This window comes from Mustela lutreola, chromosome 15 (assembly GCF_030435805.1).
Source record: "Mustela lutreola isolate mMusLut2 chromosome 15, mMusLut2.pri, whole genome shotgun sequence".
NCBI lineage: Eukaryota > Metazoa > Chordata > Mammalia > Carnivora > Mustelidae > Mustela > Mustela lutreola.
The window spans coordinates 49,864,849-49,887,299 of NC_081304.1; the positions used below are offsets into that span (position 1 = coordinate 49,864,849).

General features: G+C 58.4%; 1 protein-coding gene across 1 annotated transcript in view; it reads left to right on the forward strand.

The window, feature by feature from the left end:
- The first annotated feature begins 200 nt into the window (after positions 1-200).
- The window catches only part of MAP2K3 (mitogen-activated protein kinase kinase 3), a 29,287-nt gene continuing 7,036 nt past the window's right edge, over positions 201-22,451 (forward strand). Inside the window, exons 1-8 of the mRNA XM_059148468.1 lie at positions 201-376; positions 15,818-15,884; positions 16,300-16,348; positions 17,367-17,480; positions 17,681-17,800; positions 19,112-19,228; positions 20,459-20,510; positions 21,926-22,053. Of these exons, the coding sequence (XP_059004451.1) occupies positions 328-376; positions 15,818-15,884; positions 16,300-16,348; positions 17,367-17,480; positions 17,681-17,800; positions 19,112-19,228; positions 20,459-20,510; positions 21,926-22,053 (696 nt within the window). The 5' untranslated portion in view covers positions 201-327. The remainder of the gene's footprint in view (positions 377-15,817; positions 15,885-16,299; positions 16,349-17,366; positions 17,481-17,680; positions 17,801-19,111; positions 19,229-20,458; positions 20,511-21,925; positions 22,054-22,451) is intronic.

The window sequence follows — 22,451 nt, forward strand, 5'->3', positions numbered from 1 at the left end:
GGGCGAGGCCTGTGCTTGACAGGCAGGGCAGGTCGGTGTTTGATAGGCAGGGGACGGGCCCCGGAGACGGACGGGCCAGTCGGCGTGCAGGGGCGGGGCTTACGTCGGCGCCGTCCGGCCGGGGCCCCCGCGGCGCTGCCCAGTCTGGCTCCGGCACCGCCCGTCCTGGACGTGTATTTGCCGCCGCCGCCGCCGCCGCCGCCGCCGCCGCCTCTGCTCCGCCGCCGCGCCCGGGCCCCCTGCCCGCAGCCATGAGCGCTCTCCGCCCGGGTAGAGCCCGCCGACCTCTAGATTAGTTCTGCCGCCGCCCCTGGACCCGCCTGCACCATGGAATCGCCCGCCTCCAGTCAGCCCGCCAGCATGCCCCAGACCAAAGGTAGGAACGCCTGATAGGGAGCGCAGCTTGGACACCCCCCCCCCCCCCCCCGCCCCACCGCCGCGCGCCCATTCGGGCCTGGACTGCGGACCCCGACTTCGGTCTGTGTGATCCCATTTCAGGCCGTCCCGGACGGAGGCAGCATTCCGGTCCAGAATCCCTCCCTCTTCGGGTCTCCGTCTCAGCCTAGACCTCACCTGGGACCTCACCTGGACCCCAGCTGAGGCCTTGGAACAGCTCTCGGGCCCGCATTCAGGCTAGGATCTCGTTGTGATGACCCCGCTCCAGATCAGAAACCTCACTCTGACCTCCTCATTTAGGCCTTAACTGCCCCTAGAACAGGAACTCTCCCAACCTGGTCCCTCAGTTGGATCCAGGTGGGATTCACTCTGATCTGCACCCCGCCCCAACTTCCACTCCCTGGTCCCAGGGCTGTATCCACTCTGAGATTTAAAGGACTCCCCAACCGAGCCCCAGCAGTGCTGCCCTGCTGGGGAATCTCACTGTAACCCCCTCATACCCCCCCCCCCCCATGTGGGTGCCCTGGCTATACTCCAGCTAAGAACTTGCTCCTCTCCCCCAACTCTGTCCATCCTTGTAGGCTCCTCATTGCTCCTTCCCTGGCGGGCCTGTGGCCTGCAGCCTGGTCCCCAGGAACCTCTCTTGGCCTCCCACCCCACCCTAACACACGGCCCCCCTCTCCATCAGCTTCTCCTTGTCTCGACTTGCAAGCTTCTCTCTGCACTTGGAGAGCTCACTGCCTTTTGCTCTCCTGTATCTCCAGGGTTAATCCGCACCGGGTTTGTCCCTGCTGCCTCTGGGTTCAGGGCCGCCGCTAGGCCAGGGTGCTGGCTGTGCAATGGGCTCACTCTTGTTTCTCCAAGTAGCCGGCCTTCCTGGAAATTTTTGTGAGGTGGCGGCTGCGGCGGCAAGGCAGCAGGATTTGTCATGCGGGGCGGGGGTGGGGGGGTGAAACTTGGAGGGTGAAAGGGGGATTTTGTGTGTGTGTGTGTGTGTGTGTGTGTGCACGCGCGCACGGAAGAGGGAAGGATGTTTTTGGCATGTTCAAGCCTCAGCAGGCTAAGGCTGTGTGAGATTTCCAAACCGGACATAGCTGTAATGAATGGGCTGCCTCGTTGCTCTCTAAATCTGCTGCTGCCTCACACTGGCAGCAGGAGTATCTCTGGACTTCAGTTTCCTTGTCTGTAAAATGGGAGTAATCACACACCCCTTGTGTCGTTTTCTGGGTGTGATACGATGCAGCAAATCCTGAAGAGCTTCCAGCAGGCATGGGTGAGGAGGGGAGGAGTGCAGCAGGGCACCTGGCACACAGTAGGTGCTGAGGCAGGCACAGTTGCCCACACCTTGTTACCGTTTTCCTTGTTGGGAAGGCCTCAGCATGTGGGGTCAAGGCCTTGCCTCTGTCTGGGTTGCAGCTGCATATAGTGAGGTGGAGAAAGGTAACAGATGTCACTCAGTGGGCCTCTGCTCAGGAGCTGATCCTACCTCTTTTTCTCTGGAGGAGCCCAGGCACCGGGAGGGCCTGTGGGGTCCTGGGGAGGGTGTGGGTCCATCTCTGCCCCTGTGGCCAGCAGCTGCGGTGGCTGGGGGCCAGAGCTCGGCTGGCCCGGTGGGCAGGGTAATTACGTCTTACGTAAGTGGGAGGCCGGATCCCTGCCCATTGCCCAACCACTGTGAGTAACTCAGGAGGCACTCAAGGGGGGAGGCGGCTAGGGAGGGACTTGCACTGCACAGACCTCGTGGAGCTTGGGAGCTGGGAAATCATATGCTTCTCCATTCTGGAGAACCAGGAAATCAGACACTTCTTTTCTCCAGCTTGGGGTCTGTGCCTGGCTTGGTCAGTGCTGTGGGACTTAGGACAGGTCCCTCAGCTTCATTGGGCCACAGTGTTTTCACGGGCAGAAGGAAGAGGTTGGAAGCGGTGTTTGTCTTCGAATGCTCTTTCAGCTTTTCCAGGCAGGCAATACCTCACCCAATAAAAGTTGGAGTTGTAGAGTTGTGAAGGGAGAGGGGTCCTAGGTGTGAAGGGAAAAGGGAATTTGGGGAGGCACTGTTTGATTCCCATGTGCTGTGTGACTTGAGTCCTGGTGTTGCAGTCTCTGAGCCTCTGCAGAGAGAGAACCAAGGTGAATTTCCAGTTTGTGGGTCCAGGTAATAGATGGTGTTGGTGGGTTAGATGGAGATTCAGGAGCCTCTGCAAGGCTCAGGGACCTCATCTGCCTCTTTGGGGTCTGTGGAAGGATATGGTGGGGAGCCATAATACCTCCTCATTAAAATCCTGAGACTTGTCACTTATCAAGCTTTTTTTCATGTTCCATGTTCTCTCCCATTCATTCCTCCCAGCCCCATTTATAGATGGGGAAACTGAGGCTCAGAGGTGGTTAGTGCCTTGCCTAGGGCTCATACAGTTGTGACAGGTGCAGCTAGGGCTCTGTCCACGACTGTATATCTCCAGAGGTCTCCCCAGTGCTCCTTTATGTTCCATTCTGTGCTGAGTTGGTGGGACCCACCCTCCCTGCACCCCATCATCCTAGCTGTTGGGATGCTCTGTTATGCCTTGAATCTGGGTCCTCTCCAGGGCTAGCCTGACCTGGCGCAGGGCCTGAGCTGGAGGTGATGCCTCTTGTGTGCATAGCCCTTTACAGTTGGGACATTTTATATTCATTCAGCCTGACCCATCTGACAGATGAAAAACTGGGGCCAGACAGGGGGAGTGGCTGGACTGAGTCCACAGAGCTGGGATTCTTAGCGGGGGCCCTCCCCATCCTGGGCCCAGCATCATGCTCTTCTCCACCTTCTCAGAGGAATCTGAACAAAACAGGGCGTGGTTGGTACTTGACCTTACCTTTGAGCTTCAGCTTTGAGCTTCCTGCCTCACAGCTGGTGTCCTGCTCTGTGCTCCATGCCACAGGCCTGGGGAGTTTTCCATGAGTCTTTGAGGCCCCAGGTCCCTCAGCCCTGCAGGTTTTCCCCCAGCCTCCTTGCCCACATGCCTTCTTTGGAGTCAGAGGCCAATGGCAGCTGGCGCTGGGGCCAGTGGTCAGGGGCACATTTGCTCGGCATGGTTTGGGTCTGCTGCTTCAAGCCACATGTGTCCTTGGGGGTACCGTATGCATCCTGTCACCGCCCTCACTGCACTGTGAGTGCCGCCCATGCAAACGTGTCATGGTTGATCTTCACATGGCTCCCGCTGCCCAGTGGGGACACTGAGGCTTCAGGAGCATTGTCTGTATCCTGGCCCTGCCTGCTGTGACTACTGTCCCCCCCCTCAATCCCCCCGTCCAGTCCCGTTCCTGCTGTCGGAAAGACTGGAGGGTGACACCTTGGGGACTTCCCCCACCCCTGATGTGACGCACAGGAAACTCTCTATCAGCCAGCCCATGGCTCCAGGCCTGAAAGGAGCAAAGTTCTCAGTTGCCTGTGTGGGGAGAAGGCTGGGGCAGCAGGAGGCTTCCGGTGGGTGAGTCAGCGGGCACTGGGTGCTGACTCACCCGCCGGGCATGCCAGCCCAACTGGCTGCTGCTTAAAGGGGCGATGCCTGCTGACTGGTGGGTTGGGAGGGGGGCTATGAGCCCCGGCCTTGCAGGTCAGCATAGAGTCCTCAGATGGGCATCAGAGGTGGCCCCCTTCCTGGACCTCAGACTAGGTTGGGACCTCTGGGCAGGCCTTCCCCGGCTCTGCTCCCGCCCCGCCCAGGAACTTCCTCTGTTAGGCAAGAGCCCTGCTTCCTCTTGTTCACAGAACAGAAGCAGGTGGTGGTGGCCATGCACCGCCCTTGCCTAGGGAATCCTCTGGTCTGCTGGGGGCTCTGGGAGGTTGGGGAGGAGAGGTGGTATGGGGTCGGCCTGAGCTCCTGGGGTGGAGAGGTGACCATGGTCCAATTTCAGGGCAGGCTCTTTTGCTATGTGATGTTGGCAAAGTTACATTCACTGCGCTCTGTGAATGATTGCAGTGCCCTGGGCATGGCGCACCTATCCCATGAGAGGCCTCAGCTTCCTCATCTGCAGACTGGGAATAGGGACTTTTCCTGCCTGTCTGGCTGGCAGCCACAAAGATGGATGCAGACAGCCTCCTTCCAGTCTTGCTAAGTGTTAGGTAGTAGGCCGGCCAGATTGGCCTCAGTCCCCAAAGAACCTCAGCTAGACAGGAAGGAGGTGCAGGGAGTAGACAGGCCTGTGTTCAAATTTTGGCCCCCTTCACTGCTTCCTGACTTCCTCTTGTGCCCTCTCTGACCTTCGGTCTCCTTTTCTGTAACGTGGGAGTGGACACTCCTCCCTTGCAGGGTGGTGGTAGAGATTGGAGACGGTGTCTGTCTAATGTGTGGCATCTGTTATTATGTTCTCATTGTTATGGTCATGGCTGGTTATTTGGCGATGGGTGAGTAAATAGAACCCTGGACTCTGGAGATGGGCTTGTAAGTCCTGTGACACAAGGACTCTGACGCTGGCTGCAGGGTCCTGCAGGGTCCTGTAATGCCAGCTACAAGGTACCAGGCTCTTTCCCCACTGGTCCACAGCTGGAGCTGGGGCCTCCCATTGCCTCTTGGGCCTTCCTGGGGAGGCCTGTGGGGAACAGAGGGGACTGGGGCAGGCCTCTTTGCAGGTCTGCTCTCCTGAGCACAGGGGAGTGTGGGGTGGGGAATCAGGAGGACAGGTCAGTCCCTCAGTTGGTAGAACTTCACATGTCAGGTATGGTGCTGGCTGTGGGGATATTGGGGTGAGCAAGGAGCACCCTGACTCTCAAAGAACTCTGCCTAAGGAGCAGGAAGAGGTTTTGGAATCCAGATCCAAGGTCAGGTATGTCCGTGGATGGGGGTCAGGTGAGAGGGAGCAGTTGGGTTGTGGGTCCAGGCTGGGTGCAGGGCCTTGGCAGCCATGCAGAGTATTGTCAGGGTCTCAGGTGGGGTCCTCTGTGTCTCTGTTTGTCCCAGAGGAAGAACGCTGGGGGTGGCACAGAAGACGCCGTGCACAGAGCCCTACCCCCCGGCCAGATGGGGTGATGAGGCAGGCCTTGAGCTCAGCTCCTGAGGTTGGGGTTTACAGCCCTCTGGGGACCATCCTTCTCCACATGGCCCACAGGAGTCAGGCTTGCTTGCTCGGCTCGGCTGCTTCTGTCCATGCCCTCCCTAGCACTGAGCATGGAAACCCAAAAAAGCTTCATATAAAAGGCATGAAGAACTTACAGGGCTGGGCAGTGGCAGCCTGGTAGGTTGCCTGCAGCTCACAGACAGCAAGCCTGGGAGCTGTGTCCAACTTGGGAGAGGGTCATCAGGCTCACCCTGAAGGGCTATTGTCCCACTTTCCCTCCTGAGAGGTCCCTGTCACCTCTCCCTGCCCCGAGGGTCCCTTTCTGGGGTGTCACAGCTGATCTGGCATTCCAGGGGCTGTCCTGGCTTCTCTGCCCTTCTCCCAACTGGTGCCCTGCTCCTGGGCGGCTCAGCATTGACCCTGTTGACGCCTCCGGGCTGAACCCCAACCTGGCAGGTGGGGTCTTCCATTCGTTTTAAACTTTTCAATTGAAGTATATCACAGACCCCAAAAACATATATAAAATGTACCTCTGTATTTTAATGAGTAAAAATAAAATGAAATCTGTGTAGCCAATACCCAGCTAAAGAAATCGAACATAACTGTACCCCAAAGCCCCTCCCAGAATTGTGCCTCCCTAACAACTGCCCTGACTTTTGTATTAAACTTTTTTAAAAGATTTTATTTGAGATAGGGGGAGTGAGGAGAGTGAGAAAGCACAAGCACAGGGAAGGAGCAAAGGGAGAGGAAGAGGCTGACTCCCTGCCGAGCGGGGAGCTCGATGTGGGACTCGATCCCAGGACCCTGGGACCATGACCTGAGCTGAAGGCAGATGCTTCACCGACTGAGCCACCCAGGCGTCCCTGTATCAATCACTTCTTTATTGTTTTTTGAAATTGAGTTCTAATGTACAAGGGGCATAGTGACGCTCACCATCCTTCAGAAGGGGGTCTACACTGCTGTGGTGGTGGGGAGAGGCTGCAGCCAGCTGGCTGTTCACGGCCATCTCCTGCACTCACAAGCTGTGGGGCCTCAGTCTGTATGATGGGAATGATCCTAGAACCTTAACGGCAGGGTCACGGTGAGGCCTCAGTGCACTGGTGTATGCAAGGGCTGAGTATGGGGCCGGCCCAGAGCTAGTGTGGCTGAGTGTGGACAGCTGTCCTTGTTACTTCATGTGGGTCTGAAACTCCTGGGCTGACTGGGCGGGGCTCAGCCAGTGTAAGGGGAACCTGGTAGCTCTTGACTTTCCTCCTCCGCGTCACTGTGCTATTGCCACCATCTTCTGTGGTGCGTCCTCAGGATCACGCAAGCCAGTGGGTGGGAGGTGACCTGGGAGGGGCCTTGGGTGTCAGGGGAGATGTGGAGAGCTGAGGAGCGTTTCTGTGCGCCACTAAGTAGGGGCTGGCGGTCGGAGGCCTGCCCGAGACTGCTGTGGGTGTGGGGCGGGGGGATGTTCTCTGCCCTCCCTGTCCTTCAGTGTCTGTGTCTTGGTCTTCCACTTCACTTCCTGCCTCCATACTAGTGGCACAGCATGCTCTGGCCCGTCTGCCTGGGGCAGACCCTGGGGTGGTGCGGCGGGGACCCTTGCTGGGTGAGCCTGTGCGCGCTCCCGGGGGGAGGGGCTGCTTCGAGGCCCAGCTCTGTGCCACCTCCCTCTGTGACCTCCTGGGTGAGTGTTCTCATCTGAACGGAGGGAATGAAACACCTCTGCTGTTGAGAGTGGGGAGTGATGTGATCTCTCCAGTTCAGGGACGCCTTGTGTGCTCATTTAATGCTGAATTAGAACCTGAGCTACGTATTGGCCTTTTTACCATCAAGAATACATTTTAGGTTTTCTACACAGTGAACCCATGTTTTATAAGATTTTGTTTCGATGCCAATGATAATAAAAGCAAGAATGGCCTTTGTTAAGGAAAGGGGCTTTTACCATTTTGCAGGAGCAGGCGTGTGGGGCCCGGCAGTGCCTCCTGGTGGCCTGGGTGACCTCCCAGTGGCCCCAAGTGGTGACCTGTGAGAACTTAGCCCACTAGCCTGAGCAAGAGGAGTATCCCATCTCCCCGAGGCCCTGGGAAGGTTAGATGTCACTCCAGGAATATTCCTCCCTAGGTATAGGCTCTTGAAGCCCGGGATCTGCAGTCTGGGGGTTCACTTGGCAGTCTGGGGCCCAACTTGGCAATGGAAGGCCTTGCGGCCAGGGTGGCCACTGATCCGACCCGTTTTGTGCCAGACACTTCCTGCGCAATGTCTCATTCAGCTGTTGTGGTTACCCAACAACATGGGGTGTCGTCAGCTCTCCGTCTGACAAGTATACTCGCCTCGAGGGGGGAGTGACTTGTCCAAGGTCACACAGGTCTGTCTGAGGTCTGTCTTAATAACCCCTGACTCTGGCTCACCTGTCCTGGAGATCAAGGTCATTGAACTCCCCAGGACATCTGAGAGGAAACAGGCTCAGGGAGGAGGTGTGCTTGCCGGTGGTCACACAGCAGCTCAGCAGCTCAGGTCTCCTGGTACCATAGCCTGTCCTTCTGCACTCACTGCCTATTGGCCTCTACCACCGTGGTGTGGCAGATGGTCTCGTGGCTGCAGATGAGGTATGTGGAGCCAGGATCAGGGGGCCTGAGAGGTTGGGGTCTGTGTTTGAGTGCCGGCATGGGACTCTGCGCAAGTCTCCAGGTCCCTGGCCTGCAAGTCTGCAGTGGTTGGCCTCTGGGGCACCATCCAGGGCTGAGCATCCCCCAGGAAGGATGCCAGCGAGCCTGGCTCCCCGTTTCACAGGGAGGAGGAGCCTGAGGCCCAGACCTGCAGCGGCCCCAGGCACAAGTTTCCACAGGGCTTCTTTCTTCCTTGTTCTTGCATTTAAATTCCTTCCATGGAACTAGCTGACACTGCATGTGGTTAGGAAAATCTCAAAGGTGCAGGAACGTGGTCTGTTGATCCTTGGACTCCTCTGTGAGGAGACCGATGTTCTCTCTCTCTTGAAATCTGCACGCCACCTCCTGCGTGGAGAGTGCTTAGCATGTCACCCTGCCCAGGGGCCCGCTGGACCCTTGCTGGTTCCCGGGGTGGTCTCTTTGTTTTACAAACCCTGCCTCAGTGCCGTCCTCTGGAGAGTGGAGAGCCTGTTGTCCCCACTGCCTGGGGCTGCTGCAGTGGTCCACGGAGACAGGAGACGGGATCCGAGGCTTAGCACTGGCCAGGCACACGACAGGTGCTCAGAGATGTTGGCGGTGCTATGTTCTCTCTCTCTCTGGCGGGAGTTCCCCGAGGTGGGCTTCCTGGGTCTGTGGGTGCTTCGATAGGGCCGAGGTGTCTTCACGTTGGTGGCCCTGTGAGCTCACACAAGTACTGGCCCCATGGGGCCAGACTCTGTGCCTCGGGGTCTCGCACCCCAGCTAGGAGTGGGCCTCCCACCCCACACCCTCCAGTCGTGTTACCCCCCCCCCCCCACCTTGTGCGCTTCTCCCCTGCGCCTGACCCTCTTGGCGCTAGAACTTTCCTCCTCCTCGCCTGCTGTGTGTCGGCCTCAGCTCAGATCCCACCTCAGAAAGGTCCCCGTCCCTGGCTTATAAACATTACACCCACGGGCTTTGTCTGTTACTTGCTGGTGGTCCTGGCTTTCCCGTCAGCCCTGGGTTTGGCCCTGGTGCATTCTTGGCCGTTGGGGCTGGGGGTGCGCTGGGAGCTATGGAGCAGCATCTCCGGCCCTGGCCCCCTGGGTACCAGTGGCATTGCCAACAGTCATTGTCGCTTGTCCGAGGTGGGAGCCCAACAGTGGTGGGGGGCGGGCAGGGGCCTGGCTGCTCATTGTCCAAGGGGCGTGCACTGGTGGGGGGCGGGCAGGTGCAGAGTCCTCCCCTCCTGCTCTGTGGATGAGGAAGACCCTGAGAGGTGGAGGGAAGGGGGTTGTCAAGGGCCTCAGATGCCAGGGCCTGCCCCGGGGGGCCAGCACTCAGCCGGAGAGAGGGCAGGGCCAGGGGGTTGAGGGGCCCCCACCTGTAACCTGTTGCTCACCTGTGGGGTGGAGCCCACAGCGCCCTTGGCAGGTGCCACATGCTTGGTGTTCGGTAAGTAACAGAGCCCTTTATCTGCTCTAGGATCTTGGGGACAGGGCGCCGCAGTGCTAGGGATCCAGCTGGCCCGCTGCCTGGGGGAGGCAGGTCTGTTCTCGCTCCCCACCAACACTTGGTGGCGGTGGCCCCTGAAAGCTTCCCAGAGGCCTCCTGTGGGAGGGATGCCACGGCGTGGAGACTCCAGCCTCAGACATATGTGGGCCTGAGCACCCAGCCCTGCCATTCGGCTCACTGTCTCTGAGCCTCAGTGGTACTGTCTGTGAACTGGGTGCCCTGAGCGCTTCACCTGGACTCGAGCACAGACCAGCAGCTGGGGCTGGTGTAAGGTCTGCAATGTTCGGAGATCACTGGGGTCAAGTGGGGGTGTGGGCTTTGGCTCATGAGAGCCCCCGACACCAGCTGTGTGTTAGCTGCCTGTGTGGCAGGAGTAGCTGGGACCAGTTGATCTTTCTCTGAGGGACCTGCATAGGATAGAGGCGACGAGCCAAGTGCGGCAGGGGCTGGGAGGGGGCATGGCAGCCTGGGGCCGTCTGGCCTCCCACATCTGCAGGGCTGGCCCAGACACTCAGGGCCTAGGACTTCTCTAGTGGACAGCTTACCAAGCAACCAAAATACCCCAAAGGTGTGTGGGGGGGTAATAAATTGGGAGCAGTTGGTGTTGCTTTTGTCATTGGAAATCAGGGGTTGCGACCCAACATGACGACATGTGGGGGGCTCCCTGTGTGTGTGAAGGCCCCCGCAGCGTCTGTGGTGAGGGACGCACCACCCCTCCCCCTCCCACCGTGGACGGACCCTGAGAGCAGGTGGTACTGTCCAGTCTGTTTCCCCTCTCCCCGAGGCCTCAGGGTAGGGTTGACACAGGGGGTGGGGAGACCCCTCTCTCAGGCTTTCTGTTGATGTTTGGTCTTTGGAGCTACACAGACCTGTCTTTGTGTCTGCTCCCTACCAAACACTCACTGTGTCACCGTGGTCAAGCCACACCTCTTCTCTGATCCCCTTGGTACCACAGGTACAAGAAAACACTTTCCTGTACAGAGCGGCTATCTGGGGCTGAGGGCCTCGTGTTATTTGGGGTCCTCCGGGTTTCCAGATGGCTCCGTCTAATCTTTGCCTGTCAGGCACCACCGCAGCGTGGCCCTGATAACTTCGGAGGACACGCCTGGTAACCCGAGGCTCACCGTGGGCCCATTATCCCCATTGCACAGTTGATCTCTGACACCCAGAGAAGTTAAGGCACTTGCTTGAGGGCATACAGCTAGGAAGAGGCAGAGCTGCAACTTGAACCCAGGCTGCCCGACTCGAGTCAGTGCCCATAAATGTTTTCTTAGCTGCCCCTGAAGTAGTGACTATAGAACCATGACTTGTGAGACGTGACAGAAGCGAAGCCAGTGGGACACAGTGAGAGGCAGGGACAAGGAGCTTAGCTGGAGTGATCAGGAAAGCCGCTTTGACTAGGCGAAAGGTGAGGATCATATACCAGCAGGGATGGAGCTGCAGGGAAGAGCGCTCTAGGCAGAGGGAACAGAATGTGCAAAGGCACTGCGATGGAAGAGAAGGCGGCTCATTTAAGGAATGGTGAGTGGGAGGAGATGAGAGCAGGGCCAGGCAGAGGTAGGAGTTGTGGGAGTCCGGGGTGCCTCTCTTTGTGGTCTTCTCCTGTCGGTCAGTAGCCGAATTCCTTATTCTCTGCCTGTGGTGGTGTTGAGAGGTTGGAGAGGGCCAAGGACACACAGAAGCCTGGCACTGTGCCCACCGGTGCCAGAGGCCCCGCAGGCTGAGGCTGGCAGGCTTGTTGTGGTTTGCTGGTGGCTGCCCGTGAACCTTTGTTTGTTGTGGTGACGGTCGTCATATCGGGCCCACACCTGGGCAGCCCTGGGCCGCCTGGCCATCTGGGCCCAGCACTGACGTGAATGGCAGACAGTGGCGGTGGCTGGTGGCCTGTGGCCCGTTCCTGAGCTGTCTCCAAGATGGCCTCACCCACTCCCTCTGACAGCTGGGGAGCTGCTGCACGGAGCCCATGTCCCTGGCAGGCAGATAGGTGAGAAGGCCAGGACCCTACTCCTTCTTCCCACCCAGCCCATGTGCTTGGAGCAGCCTGTGTCCTGCCCCAAGCCCAGAAGGAGGAGCATGTGGGAGATCTCATGTACTGAGGGCCTCGTTCCTCTTTCACCCACCTGGCCTGGCCACACGCATAGAGGCTCCCTTGACTACTAGGGAAACTGAGGCCTGGTGAAAAGGGGCCCGTCTCATGACATTTGCAGATCCTAGGGTGGGAGATGGGTGTGCAGGTTAGGGCCAGAGAAAGGTTAGGGAAGGCCAAGAGCAGGTAGTGTGGGGGGATGTGCTGTGAGCCCCAGGAGACCCCCTAGTGGATTGTTTTTTTGTTGTTGGTGGTGGTGTTGTTTTTTAGGGTTTTATTTATTTATTTGACAGAGGGAAGGAGAGAGATCACATGACCACACACGCAGGGGGAGCAGCACAGGGAGAGAGAGAATCAGGCTGCCTGCTGAGCAGGGAGCCCGATGTGGGGCTCAGTCCCAGGACCCTGGGATCATGACCTGAGCTGAAGACAGACACTTTTAACGACTGAGCCACCCAGGTACTCCTGGATTGTTCATTTTTTAACATAAAATATTTTACTTTCTGGTTACAAAAAGCTTCAAGTGAAGAGTAAAAGCTCCCCATAATTCTCATTACATAGGGTGGCTTTTTTCCAGCTTTGTGCAGAGGCTTGTAATAACTGTAGTGACCTGTCGTGGGCCATCGTATAGGGCTATCTGCTGTGCCCCAAGCCTGTGCCGAGCACCTCATAGATGATCCCACCCTGCAGGGTGGCATGCGCTTACCAGAGTGCTGCTTCGAAGATAGAGGACTTGAGGGGCCGAGAGAAGGGTACCATGCCAGGTCTCATCAAGGGTCGAAGCTGGACTAGCTCAGGCTGCTGCATGTCACATGCAGCGTTAGCAATGCTGGCCTGGCCAGTAGCCTCCTCAGGCCTTAGGGCCTGCAGCCCAGGGCCCCTGCCCCCACCACCAGGGGTCAGTGATGACTTAGTCTGACCCAGGGGCAGCACGGATGTGGCCTTAGGAACCCACGGGCCTGGATACCTTGCCTTTTCTGTTTTCTTCTTGTCATGCAGAATGTGCAGGGCCCTGGGAAACCCAGGGAAGCGTCTGGGTCCCTGTTCAGCAGATGTCACAGAGCTCTCTGTGGGGAGTACAGGAGGCCCGTCCCTCCTCCTACAGGGAGAAGCTCCCAGCAGGAGAGGGCGCCAGGAGTGGCTGACCTGGCCCAGTGCAGTCTCCGAGTCACCAGATCTGGAAGCATCTCCCCCTGAGTCACCATGCAGCATCTTAGTTCCCTCCAGTAAAATAAGGCTAAGAACTCCCTCCAGGGTTGTTGAAACATCTGGAATAGATGGGAAGGGCCATTTGTGTGGCCAGCAGGCTGTTGCTGGAGGAGAGAGAGACCCACTATGCCCCTGAGAGCTGGCCACGTTGTCTTATCTGTAAAATGGGATGAAAACACCTCACACAAGGGCACCTGAGTGGTGTGGTCGGTTAAGCGTTTGACTCTTGCTTTCAGCTCAGGTCACGATCTTGGGGTTGTGAGATTGAGCCCCAGGTCGGTTCTGCGCTCAGTAGTACTTGGGATTCTCTCTCTTTCTCTCTCACTCTGCTTGTCCCCCCTTGTGTGTGCACACTCTCTCTCTTTCAAATAAATAAATCTTTAAAAAATCCAAACGATGGCCACATGCCTCACATGGGAGCTCATGATTACGCAGCTGGTCTGCCCCGGCGCCGGGCGAGCGGTGGTGGCGCCCAGTGGGTATTATGTGTGGAAACTTGTTTTGTGCGGCCCCTGGGTTGTTCCCGGACAGGCCTGGGCTTGGGGGCAAGTCGCGCTGATGCCAACAGGGTGCTGTTCTAAGTTCTCTAAAGATCACTACCATGTAGGTAGTGATCATTTGTCTGATTGAGGATACGGGGGCTCAGAGAAGACTGGGGACTTGTCGAAGGTCTCTAAGGGGCAAAGGTGGGATTTGAATTTGGGACAGAGAAAGCGTATGATTCGGCGACAGACGTACTCCAAGAGCTGGGGCCAGCGTGGGGAGAGCAGGGCTCCCACTGGCTCTGGGGTCGAGGACAGTGCCATTGCAGCCCTGACTTGGCAGTGGGCATGAGGGCACCTGGATCAGGCCCTTGGGCTGCCAAGGGCTAGGCAGACCTCCCTCAGAGCAGGCATCTGGGGCCTTGGGCGGCTTCTGTGGGGAGGAGGTGCCTGCCTACACCAGCCCCAGGGCTCAGCCCACCCACCCCCATGCAGATCCAGGACTCTCTTCCCACCAGGGCTCTTCTTGTGGCAAGTCATCTAGCTCTGAGGACAGCTGGGGCCAGGCCTCATCTCCCCAGCAGCAACAACAACTCTATCCCATCCCCTGACGGTGGTGTCAGGCCCTGCCTGGCTGCTGGGTCCAAGTATGTGGGCCTCCAGGCCAGGGGCACATGGGGCACTGAGGCCATGCAGCGGGATGTGGTGGAAGCTGGATGTGAACCCAGTTCAGAGGTGGCTTCCGGGGCTTGTGCTTCCCAGTGTGCTGTGCATGCTCATGGCCGGTGGTGCGGGGCCCCGGGCAGCTCCCACTTCCTTCATCAGGGGCGGTGCGTGAGGTGGGCGGGGAAGGCAGAGCACATAACAGGGCTATGCCTGGGAGGTGGGAAGGACACTCCCACAGGAGCTGGCAAGTGGTCTGCGTGGTTTTGGGGACTTAGGGTCACGTGCCACCTCTGCCACCTGCATTCTCAGTGGCCTGGGAAAGTCACTTCCTCCTCTGGACAGTGGAGCTCCAGTCCCGGTGGCTAAGAGCCGGGGCCATGGACTCAAGCCAGCCTCGGTCTTCCCCCGTGGGTCTGGATGTGTCCCGCCCTTGCTCTCCTGCCTGTAAGGTGCCATGGTGGCCTCTCTGGAGGGCGGCCCCCACGGAAGCTCCCTCCACCGTGCCCAGCGCCGCCGTGTCCAGCGCTCCGGAATGTGCACTCCGCTAGCACGGCTGCACGCTGGGCTCCTGGCCACCACTCTCAGCCAGCCCAGGAGCCATGGGCATGCGGTCTTGGAGAGGCGCAGCCCCTCTCCCGTCCTTAGGAGACTGCCTGGTGCCCTGGGAGGGAAGTGCCTTCCGGCAGTGCTCCTGGAAGGGAAGGCAAAGGCGAGAACTTTGGGGGAGGGGGCGGCAAGCAATAGGCAGGCAGCAGGCTTCGGTCAGTAGCTCCCCAGCCCGCATCTGGTCCAGACTTCCCAGCCGCCCCTGAGAGGGGCCTCTGCGGTCCCGATGACAGATGGGGAAAGGGAAGCTCTGAAGAGGGGCGGGCAGCAGAGCTGGGACCTGAGAGGAGCTCTGTCTGCCTCTGAGGCTTTCCAGCTAGGTTAGCGCCACAAGTGGGAGCAGGAGCTGGGTCAGTTTGCTAGCACCTCGGGCTGGGGGCTGCCAGATGCTTCCTGCCTGATGGTCCCAGAGGCCAGGAGTTCCTCAAGGTGCTAGTGGGCTGGTTCCCTCTGAGGCTGTGACGGAGGGGCCCGTTCCAGGCCTTTCTCCTAGCTTCTGGATTCCTTAGGGATTCCCTGGCTTGCAGATGGCCATCTTCCCCTGTATCTCCTCACATTCTCCTCCATCTGTGCGTATCTGTCTCTGTGTGTCCAGCTTTCTCCTTTTCTAAAGCCACCAGTCCTGCTGGACTAGAGCCCACCCTCATGACCTCATTTTTAACTTGATCATCCCTGTAAAGAACCCATCTCCAAACAGGGTAACACCCTGAGCTACCAGGGCTTAGGACTTCAACACATGGGGTTTCTAGGGGCACAGTTCAGTCCTTACCAGGCACTTAGGATGCAGGGCTTTTGCAGGGGGTGGGAGCACAGGCCCTGGCGAGCACTTTGGCTGCTGGGACGTGGCCCTACTCCCTCGGGGGGTGCCCAGTGGTAGCCTGGTGTGTGCCCCAGGGGGGCAGATCTGTGATGGAGTGAGCTTCCTTGGAGGTGTGCTCTGGAGACATCTTGGGCGGCTGTCGGGTGACTGCCCGAGGCCGGCTTCCGGGAGGCCCTGTGGGGCTGGAGCCAGAGATGTCCCTGTGCCCAGAGATGTCCCTGTGCCCAGAGGCACCAGGCCCCTCAGAGCACTGCCCACACTGACTGATCCTCAGCATCTGTAACTGTGCTCGGGGCCTCTGAGGGCAGGGGGCCTGAATCATCTCTGTCCCCAGGTCTGTCCCCAGGGGATGTTGACAGACTGAGCGTTGACCAGGTGCCTCACCTCTTTGTTTTAGGGAAGGCCAAAAGGAAGAAGGACTTACGGATATCCTGCATGTCCAAGCCGCTCGTGCCCAACCCCACGTGAGTCTGTCTCAGTTTCTCCACTGGCTCAGCCTAGAGAGGCTTCCTGGAAGGGGTCGAAAGGAGGGGAGCAGGCAGGGGACAGCGTGGCCCAGAGAGCACCTCCTATGAACTAGGCCCTGGGGGCGTGGCCATGGGGGCTCACAGGTGTCACACGTCCATTCTGCATCCCCTTCTCGCCCACCTTGGGGATGGAAGGGTGAGGCTCTGGCCATGTCTGTGTGACCACGCCTTGTATGTGACACCGCGGGTGCCTGATGACAGACTGGGTGCCGTGAGGAACACCACGGCCCGCAAGCTGCCTCCCGGGCACAGGACGCGTCTTGGGCTCATAGGCCAGGCTGGTTTGCTCCTTCTCTCAGGCAAGGATATGCTGCTTTCTGAGGCTCATGGGGTCCTGCTTTTCCCCCCACAGACCCCCCCGGAACCTTGACTCCCGGACCTTCATTACCATTGGAGACAGGGTAGGTGCCGGCTGCACACCTGGGGCGGGGACTTCATGGGTTGGAACCTCAGCGTTTGCATCTGACAAGTGGGCATAAGCTGACCCTGTAGGGCCACTGGGAGGTGGCTGTGGGCGGTGGGCAGAACTGGGCTTTGGAGAGGAACCTCACTCCCCAGACGTTAGCTCTTTGGTCCTGGGCTGCCCACCCTTAGACCCTCTCACCTGGAATGGGGAGAGTTGGCCTGCCTCATAGGGCTGGAGAGCCAGAGCTATCATGAAGTTTCCTGATCTCAGAGTTGGGGTCCTGGGGCTACCAGTGCTCATGTCACCTGTGGGAATGGTGCATCAAACATGGGGACTCCTGGCTCTAGCCTCAGAAGCAGCACCAGGTGTGTGCCTTGCACACACACCTGCTGATGGCTTGCTCCCCAGCGATTGAGATCCTGGCTGGAGACTGTGGTTCCCCCACAGGCAGAGACCCACTGTGGAGGCCTCTCCATGGCTGACAGCCCCCCCTCTCCTCGCACCAAGGCTCATTCCCTCCTGACACTTGTCAGTGGGTGACGTTTAGCTTTCTCATCTGCCGGACAGCAGAGGGCATGAGGGAGAGCAGGAGGCCCAGGGCCATACTGCCTGCTGTGAAAGCAAGAGCTTTGCTCTGTTCTTTCTGTCTCTAGTGCCTGAAACCGGAATGTGCACATAGTGGGGACTCCACAAATACCGGGTGAATGAATGATTCCGTCCCAACCCCTGAGTAGGGTGGGGAGCAAGAGGGAAAGGGCCTCTCTGGAGCTCCCTGTGCCAACTGGGGGCGTTTTATAGGCGGTCATATTTATGCCATGTGATTGTCTTGAACGCTGCTGTACCCATTTTATAGAGAGCGGTGTGAGTCTGAGAGGTGGTGTGACTTGGCCCAGGTCACACAGCAGAGGGTGGTTGGTGTAAGATTTGAGCTCAGATCTAACTGACTGGCTGTTTCCTCTCTGTTGCCCCTGCGCTCTCCTGACTTGTGGCCTCTCTTTTTTCTGTCCCCCAAGAACTTCGAGGTGGAGGCCGATGACCTGGTGACCATCTCGGAGCTGGGCCGCGGAGCCTATGGGGTGGTGGAGAAGGTGCGGCACGCCCAGAGTGGCACCATCATGGCCGTCAAGGTATGCAAGGGCTCTACTTCATCCTGCCCCACGCAGCCCGGGAGCTTGGGGACACTTGGGGGGCTTCCTGGAGGAGGCACAGGGGCTGAGCCTATAGTATGGCCCATCGGTACCCCTTGGAGCGCCTAGTCCTCCTGCGAGGGATAGGGGGTGGTCGCCCTCTGCCGCATGGCCCCTGACCGTAGCCCTCTGTCCTGCAGCGGATCCGGGCCACCGTGAACTCACAGGAGCAGAAGCGTCTGCTCATGGACTTGGACATCAACATGCGCACAGTCGACTGCTTCTACACCGTCACCTTCTACGGGGCCCTCTTCAGAGAGGTGCGGCCCTGGTGCGTGGGTGGGTGGGAGGTGGGGGCTGGGCTGCAGGGAGGAGCACAGGCTGCCCCACCCTACCTTCCCTCTGCACACCTGCCCCCCTCAGTCTGGCTGCCCCACTGTCTGCTGTTGCTCACTCGGGGACCCCAGGAGACGTTTGCCAAGCGCCGCTGTGTGCCAGGTGCTGGGCACCGAGGGAGTGAGACCACACGTGCAGGGTTCTTGAGAGCTTTTTCCCAGGACCCACGCTGCCAGTGACCCTGTTTCCTGCCTCGGTTTCCTTGTCTATGAAATGAGGCCAGTGATTGTATCCACTTCCCAAGGTCACGTGAAGATACAATGATGTGACCCAGGGCCTGGCACTCAGTCGGTCTTGGGGGTCACCTGCTTGCTTCTCTGGCGTCCAGGCTGGCATGGTGGGGTTCTGAGCAGGGGCAGCCAAGGAGGTGTGCAAGGGTCTGGTTCTTGGTCTGTGGGCAGCACTGGTTGTGGGATGAGAGAGCAATCGGGGGTGATGCCAGGGAGTGCGGCTTGCCGCAGCTGAAGGATGGCCTTCTGCTAGATGCTCCTTGAGCATCTACCAGGTCCCAAAGTGTGCCGGGTCCGTGCCTCCTCACCCTTAGCTCATGTGCTAAGCACCTGGTGTGTGCCAGGGGCAGGCTGCCGGTCCCCTTGCTGCGGGGGGGCAAGAAACAAACCTGCGCCTCGCTGCATGCTGGGTCAGAGTCGGCAGGGAGGCACCTGGGCCTACAGGTACCCCACGGAGATGCTGTACCCAGCCTTCATAGAAGACTGTCCTGAAGGATGAGCGTTTGTGGCAGAGCTGGCAGTGAGGGAGGCTGGGCTTTGCAGGAGAAGAAGGGAAGCATCCTTCAAGGCTAGAGCTAGGATGACCCGTGCGTTTTGGGGGCCATAGCGGCTGAGGTGAGGTTGGTCTGCAGGGCTGGGGCATGGAGCTGTGCTGCAGCTGGCCTGAGAGCCCCCATGTGGAGGGACACAATTGGGTGTGTGTTTTAGTTACTTCTTTCTGGAAACTGCCATGGACTTCAGAATCAGAGGGAGGAGACCAGAGGCAGCAGAGCTGGTAAGGCTGGCTGGCGTACCACTCACTAGGGTAGACAAGCAGGGAAGGCGGAGAAGCGGAAGTTGGAAGATTGCAGAATAGGAAGAGCTGGGAGCAGGCAGGTGTGTCTGTGGGGAGGCCTGAGCAGCGCCAGAGGGTCAGGCCCGTGCTGACATGGCCCTAGCGCAGGCTGTCCAGATACCGGCACCACCTGCACTGACCCGGGCTCACCTCCAGCTGTCCTTCCACAGGGAGATGTGTGGATCTGCATGGAGCTCATGGACACATCCCTGGACAAGTTCTACCGGAAGGTGCTCGAAAAGAACATGACCATTCCAGAGGACATTCTGGGGGAAATTGCTGTGTCTGTAAGTGACCTTGCTCTTGGGAGGGGTTGGGGGATTCAGGTCCATAGGCAGGGGCCCCAGCCCTGTGCAAGCAGGCACAAAGCCCAGCCTCATGGTGAGAGCTTGGGCACAGCTGGGTCCCCAGTGGGGCCCTGAACCTGGGCGACTGCCCTCCAGGGACCCAGTTCTCCCAGAGCCTTCTTGCTGAGGAGACCCCAGAGCCTGGGGCTCCCAGAACCACACAGATTTGGCAGATCTTAGGTTTCTAGTGGTTTTTTTTTTTTTTTTTTAAGATTTTATTTGTCCGAGAGAGAGAGAGAATGAGAGAGAGCAAGCATGAGAGGGGGAAGGTCGAGGGAGAAGCAGACCCCATGCTGAGCAGGGAGCCAGATGCGGGACTCGATCCCGGGACTCCAGGATCATGACTTGAGTTGAAGGCACTCGCTCAACCAACTGAGCCACCCAGATGCCTGGGCTTCTAGTTTTTGTGTACCCACTCCAGAGATTTCTACACCATTTTTTAAAAAAAGACTTAGTACTTAAAACTTCCTTATGCCAGAAATGCCCTAAGACAGCTCACAGAGGTACAAACTAAACTGGGGGGAAGCGTAGCATCCACCGCTTGAGGTCAGGTATGTCTGGAGAAAAGTAGCCAAGCTGGGCTTGAGCGTCTGGCAGCCAAAGGGAAAAAGGAAACGGGATCAGTTATAGTGGTGCCTCTCGGTCCTCACTGCACGTGGAGCATTGAAAACACACCGTGCCAGAGTATCGAGTTAGGGTCTTTGGGGTAATCGTCAAGGGTTCCCCACTGTGTGTTCTGGAGGGGAATGGCTCAAGCACATGGGCCTCTGGCTCTGCTGAAGGAGAGGAACCAGGGATGCTGAGGAAGAGCTGGGGTTTGCCCAAGAGCCTGCTAGGGGTAGTGACAGCCTCTTGGAGGGGTCACAAGCCTGGGACTCTGCAGGATCTTGGGTACATCATTTTCCTGGTAAAGGCTGGGGCCTGAGACACTGGCCCACTCGGGTGGGAGGGAGAAAAGCAAGAGGCCGGGTATGTCTGCACCGGGATGACCATGACACTAGGGTCAAAGCTGGGATGCAGGCAAGAGCCTGGGACAGTGGGCGGGGGAGGGCAGGGGTGCATCTGTGGCAGAGGGAGACAGGTAGACATGAGTAGGGGGTCTTACTGCTGTGTCGTGGTTAACAGAACCAGGAGTAACAGCAGCCTTGTCTTTCCTCCTCCTGCCCCCAGATCGTGAGGGCACTGGAGCATCTGCACAGCAAGCTGTCCGTGATCCACAGAGGTCAGTCTCTGCCGCGGCCCCACCGGGGGTGGAGTGGGGTAGGGTGGGCGCCTGCGGGCTGCTCAGAGGCAAGGGCTTGCCCAGTCCTGCAAGGAGCGGGGACCTCTCCCCTTTCTCCAGATGAGCTGCCTGAGGTGATAGGTAGTGAGGTGCCCTTTGGGATCCCGATTGAGCCTGCTTCCCAGTCCAGGCCACTGTCACTTCTCCAAGCCATTGTCTTCCGATCCCACCACACTGGACCCAGCTGCACGCCCCCCGTCCACTCTTCCAAGCCCTTAGGTTTGCTGGTGCTTGGAGCAAGAATTGGACTTCGGTCCTGGGAACACTGACGGGATTTGTTTCGACATAGTGTTGACATATCGTGAAATGCACAGATCCGTAGTTAACACCTGATGAGTCTGTTCAGAATTTACGTCCACATAACCTGGCCCTTTTCAAGATGCAGGATGTTTGCACCTTCTATCCCACTCCAGAAAGTTCTCTGGGCCTTTCTTGGTCAGTCCCTGCCCCTATATCTCCCCTTTGCCTCTCATCTGGTTTCCCCCACGGTACATGGGTTTTACTTGTTCTTGAACTTCATGTAAATGGATTCGCGTGGCCTTTCTCCAGCCTCTGGCACTCAGCCTAATGTTTGTGAGGCTCAGCGGGGTCGTGTAGGTCGTAGTTCCTTCTTTCTCATTCTGAGTAGTTCACTTACCCGGATGTCCCACTTCTCTCAAAGCTCATTAGACCAAGGCCGCTTCAACTCCTGGCGGTTCCCCCAGCCCCTGTTCCCCCCACCCCCCAACCACTGTTGGCAGCTCAGTGTGGAACCTGCTGGTCCTTTTCCTGTGCATTTCTGTGCTTCTGCACGTCGCTATAGGAAAGCATGGAGGTTGCATGTGTGCTGCATGTGCTTTTGCTGGAAGATTCCCTGCTGTGTGGCCTGTATCCTACTCAGCATGGACCCCTGACCTGTGTTTATGCTTCTACCCTGTGCCTCCTGGCCGAACCTCCCATTCTCTCAGCGTGGATGCTGGTTGGCTTCTGGGTTCTCCACCGGTCAGTGGCACCACCCCCCGCCAGAGCCCCAGCATGGGAGCACCCCGGAGCTGGAGGTTCTGCCAGGAAACAGGCCAGGTGCCCCCTCTGGACATTGTGTCCGAGTGCTGATGGTGGGTGCAAAAATGAGGTCCTGGTAGAAACTCCCTTTCTTCCCCCTTGTGACTGGTGGCCAGAGCATGTTCTGGCTGTACTGCTCCCATCTTTGTGGCCTTGGGCTGGAACAGCACCTCTTGGAGCCTCGTCCCTCATCCACTCCCTGGGCCCTTGTATCATCTGCCCCGTGGGTGGTGGCGGTGTTGGAGGAGCCTGTTGGCCTCTGGCAGTGCCCCACAACCCCAGAAGATGAAAAAGGGGTGTTCTATCCCTGGCAGATGTGAAGCCGTCCAATGTCCTCATCAACAAGGAGGGTCACGTGAAGATGTGTGACTTTGGGATTAGTGGCTACTTGGTGGATTCTGTGGCCAAGACGCTGGACGCCGGCTGCAAACCCTACATGGCTGTGAGTGCTCCCGCTAGAGGTTCAGGAGAGAGGTGCCTGCAAGATCAGGGTTGGGTCCTGTCCTCTGTCTGTTGGGGACAGGGCTGTCCTGAGGCCCTGCATTTCCTGCCACAGCAGGGGTGATCTGTAACCCAGCCTGACCAGCAGCCCCGCTTTACCCCTGGTATTAGCGGTGTCCCAGATGCCCTTTTAGATGATAAAAGTTTCCGTGACCTGTAGGATTTGTGTAGGTCCCAGCCCTGTCCCACAGGCCTGAGGGTGCTCCCCCTTCCTGGGGCAGGGGTGGCTGTGAGGCATAAGGTTTGGGCCTTTGCCATAAGACCCTAGCCCTCGTTGGCCTCAGTTTTCTCCCCTGCTCTGTGGGGGGTGGGAGAGAAGGATTAGCACTGACCCTTCTG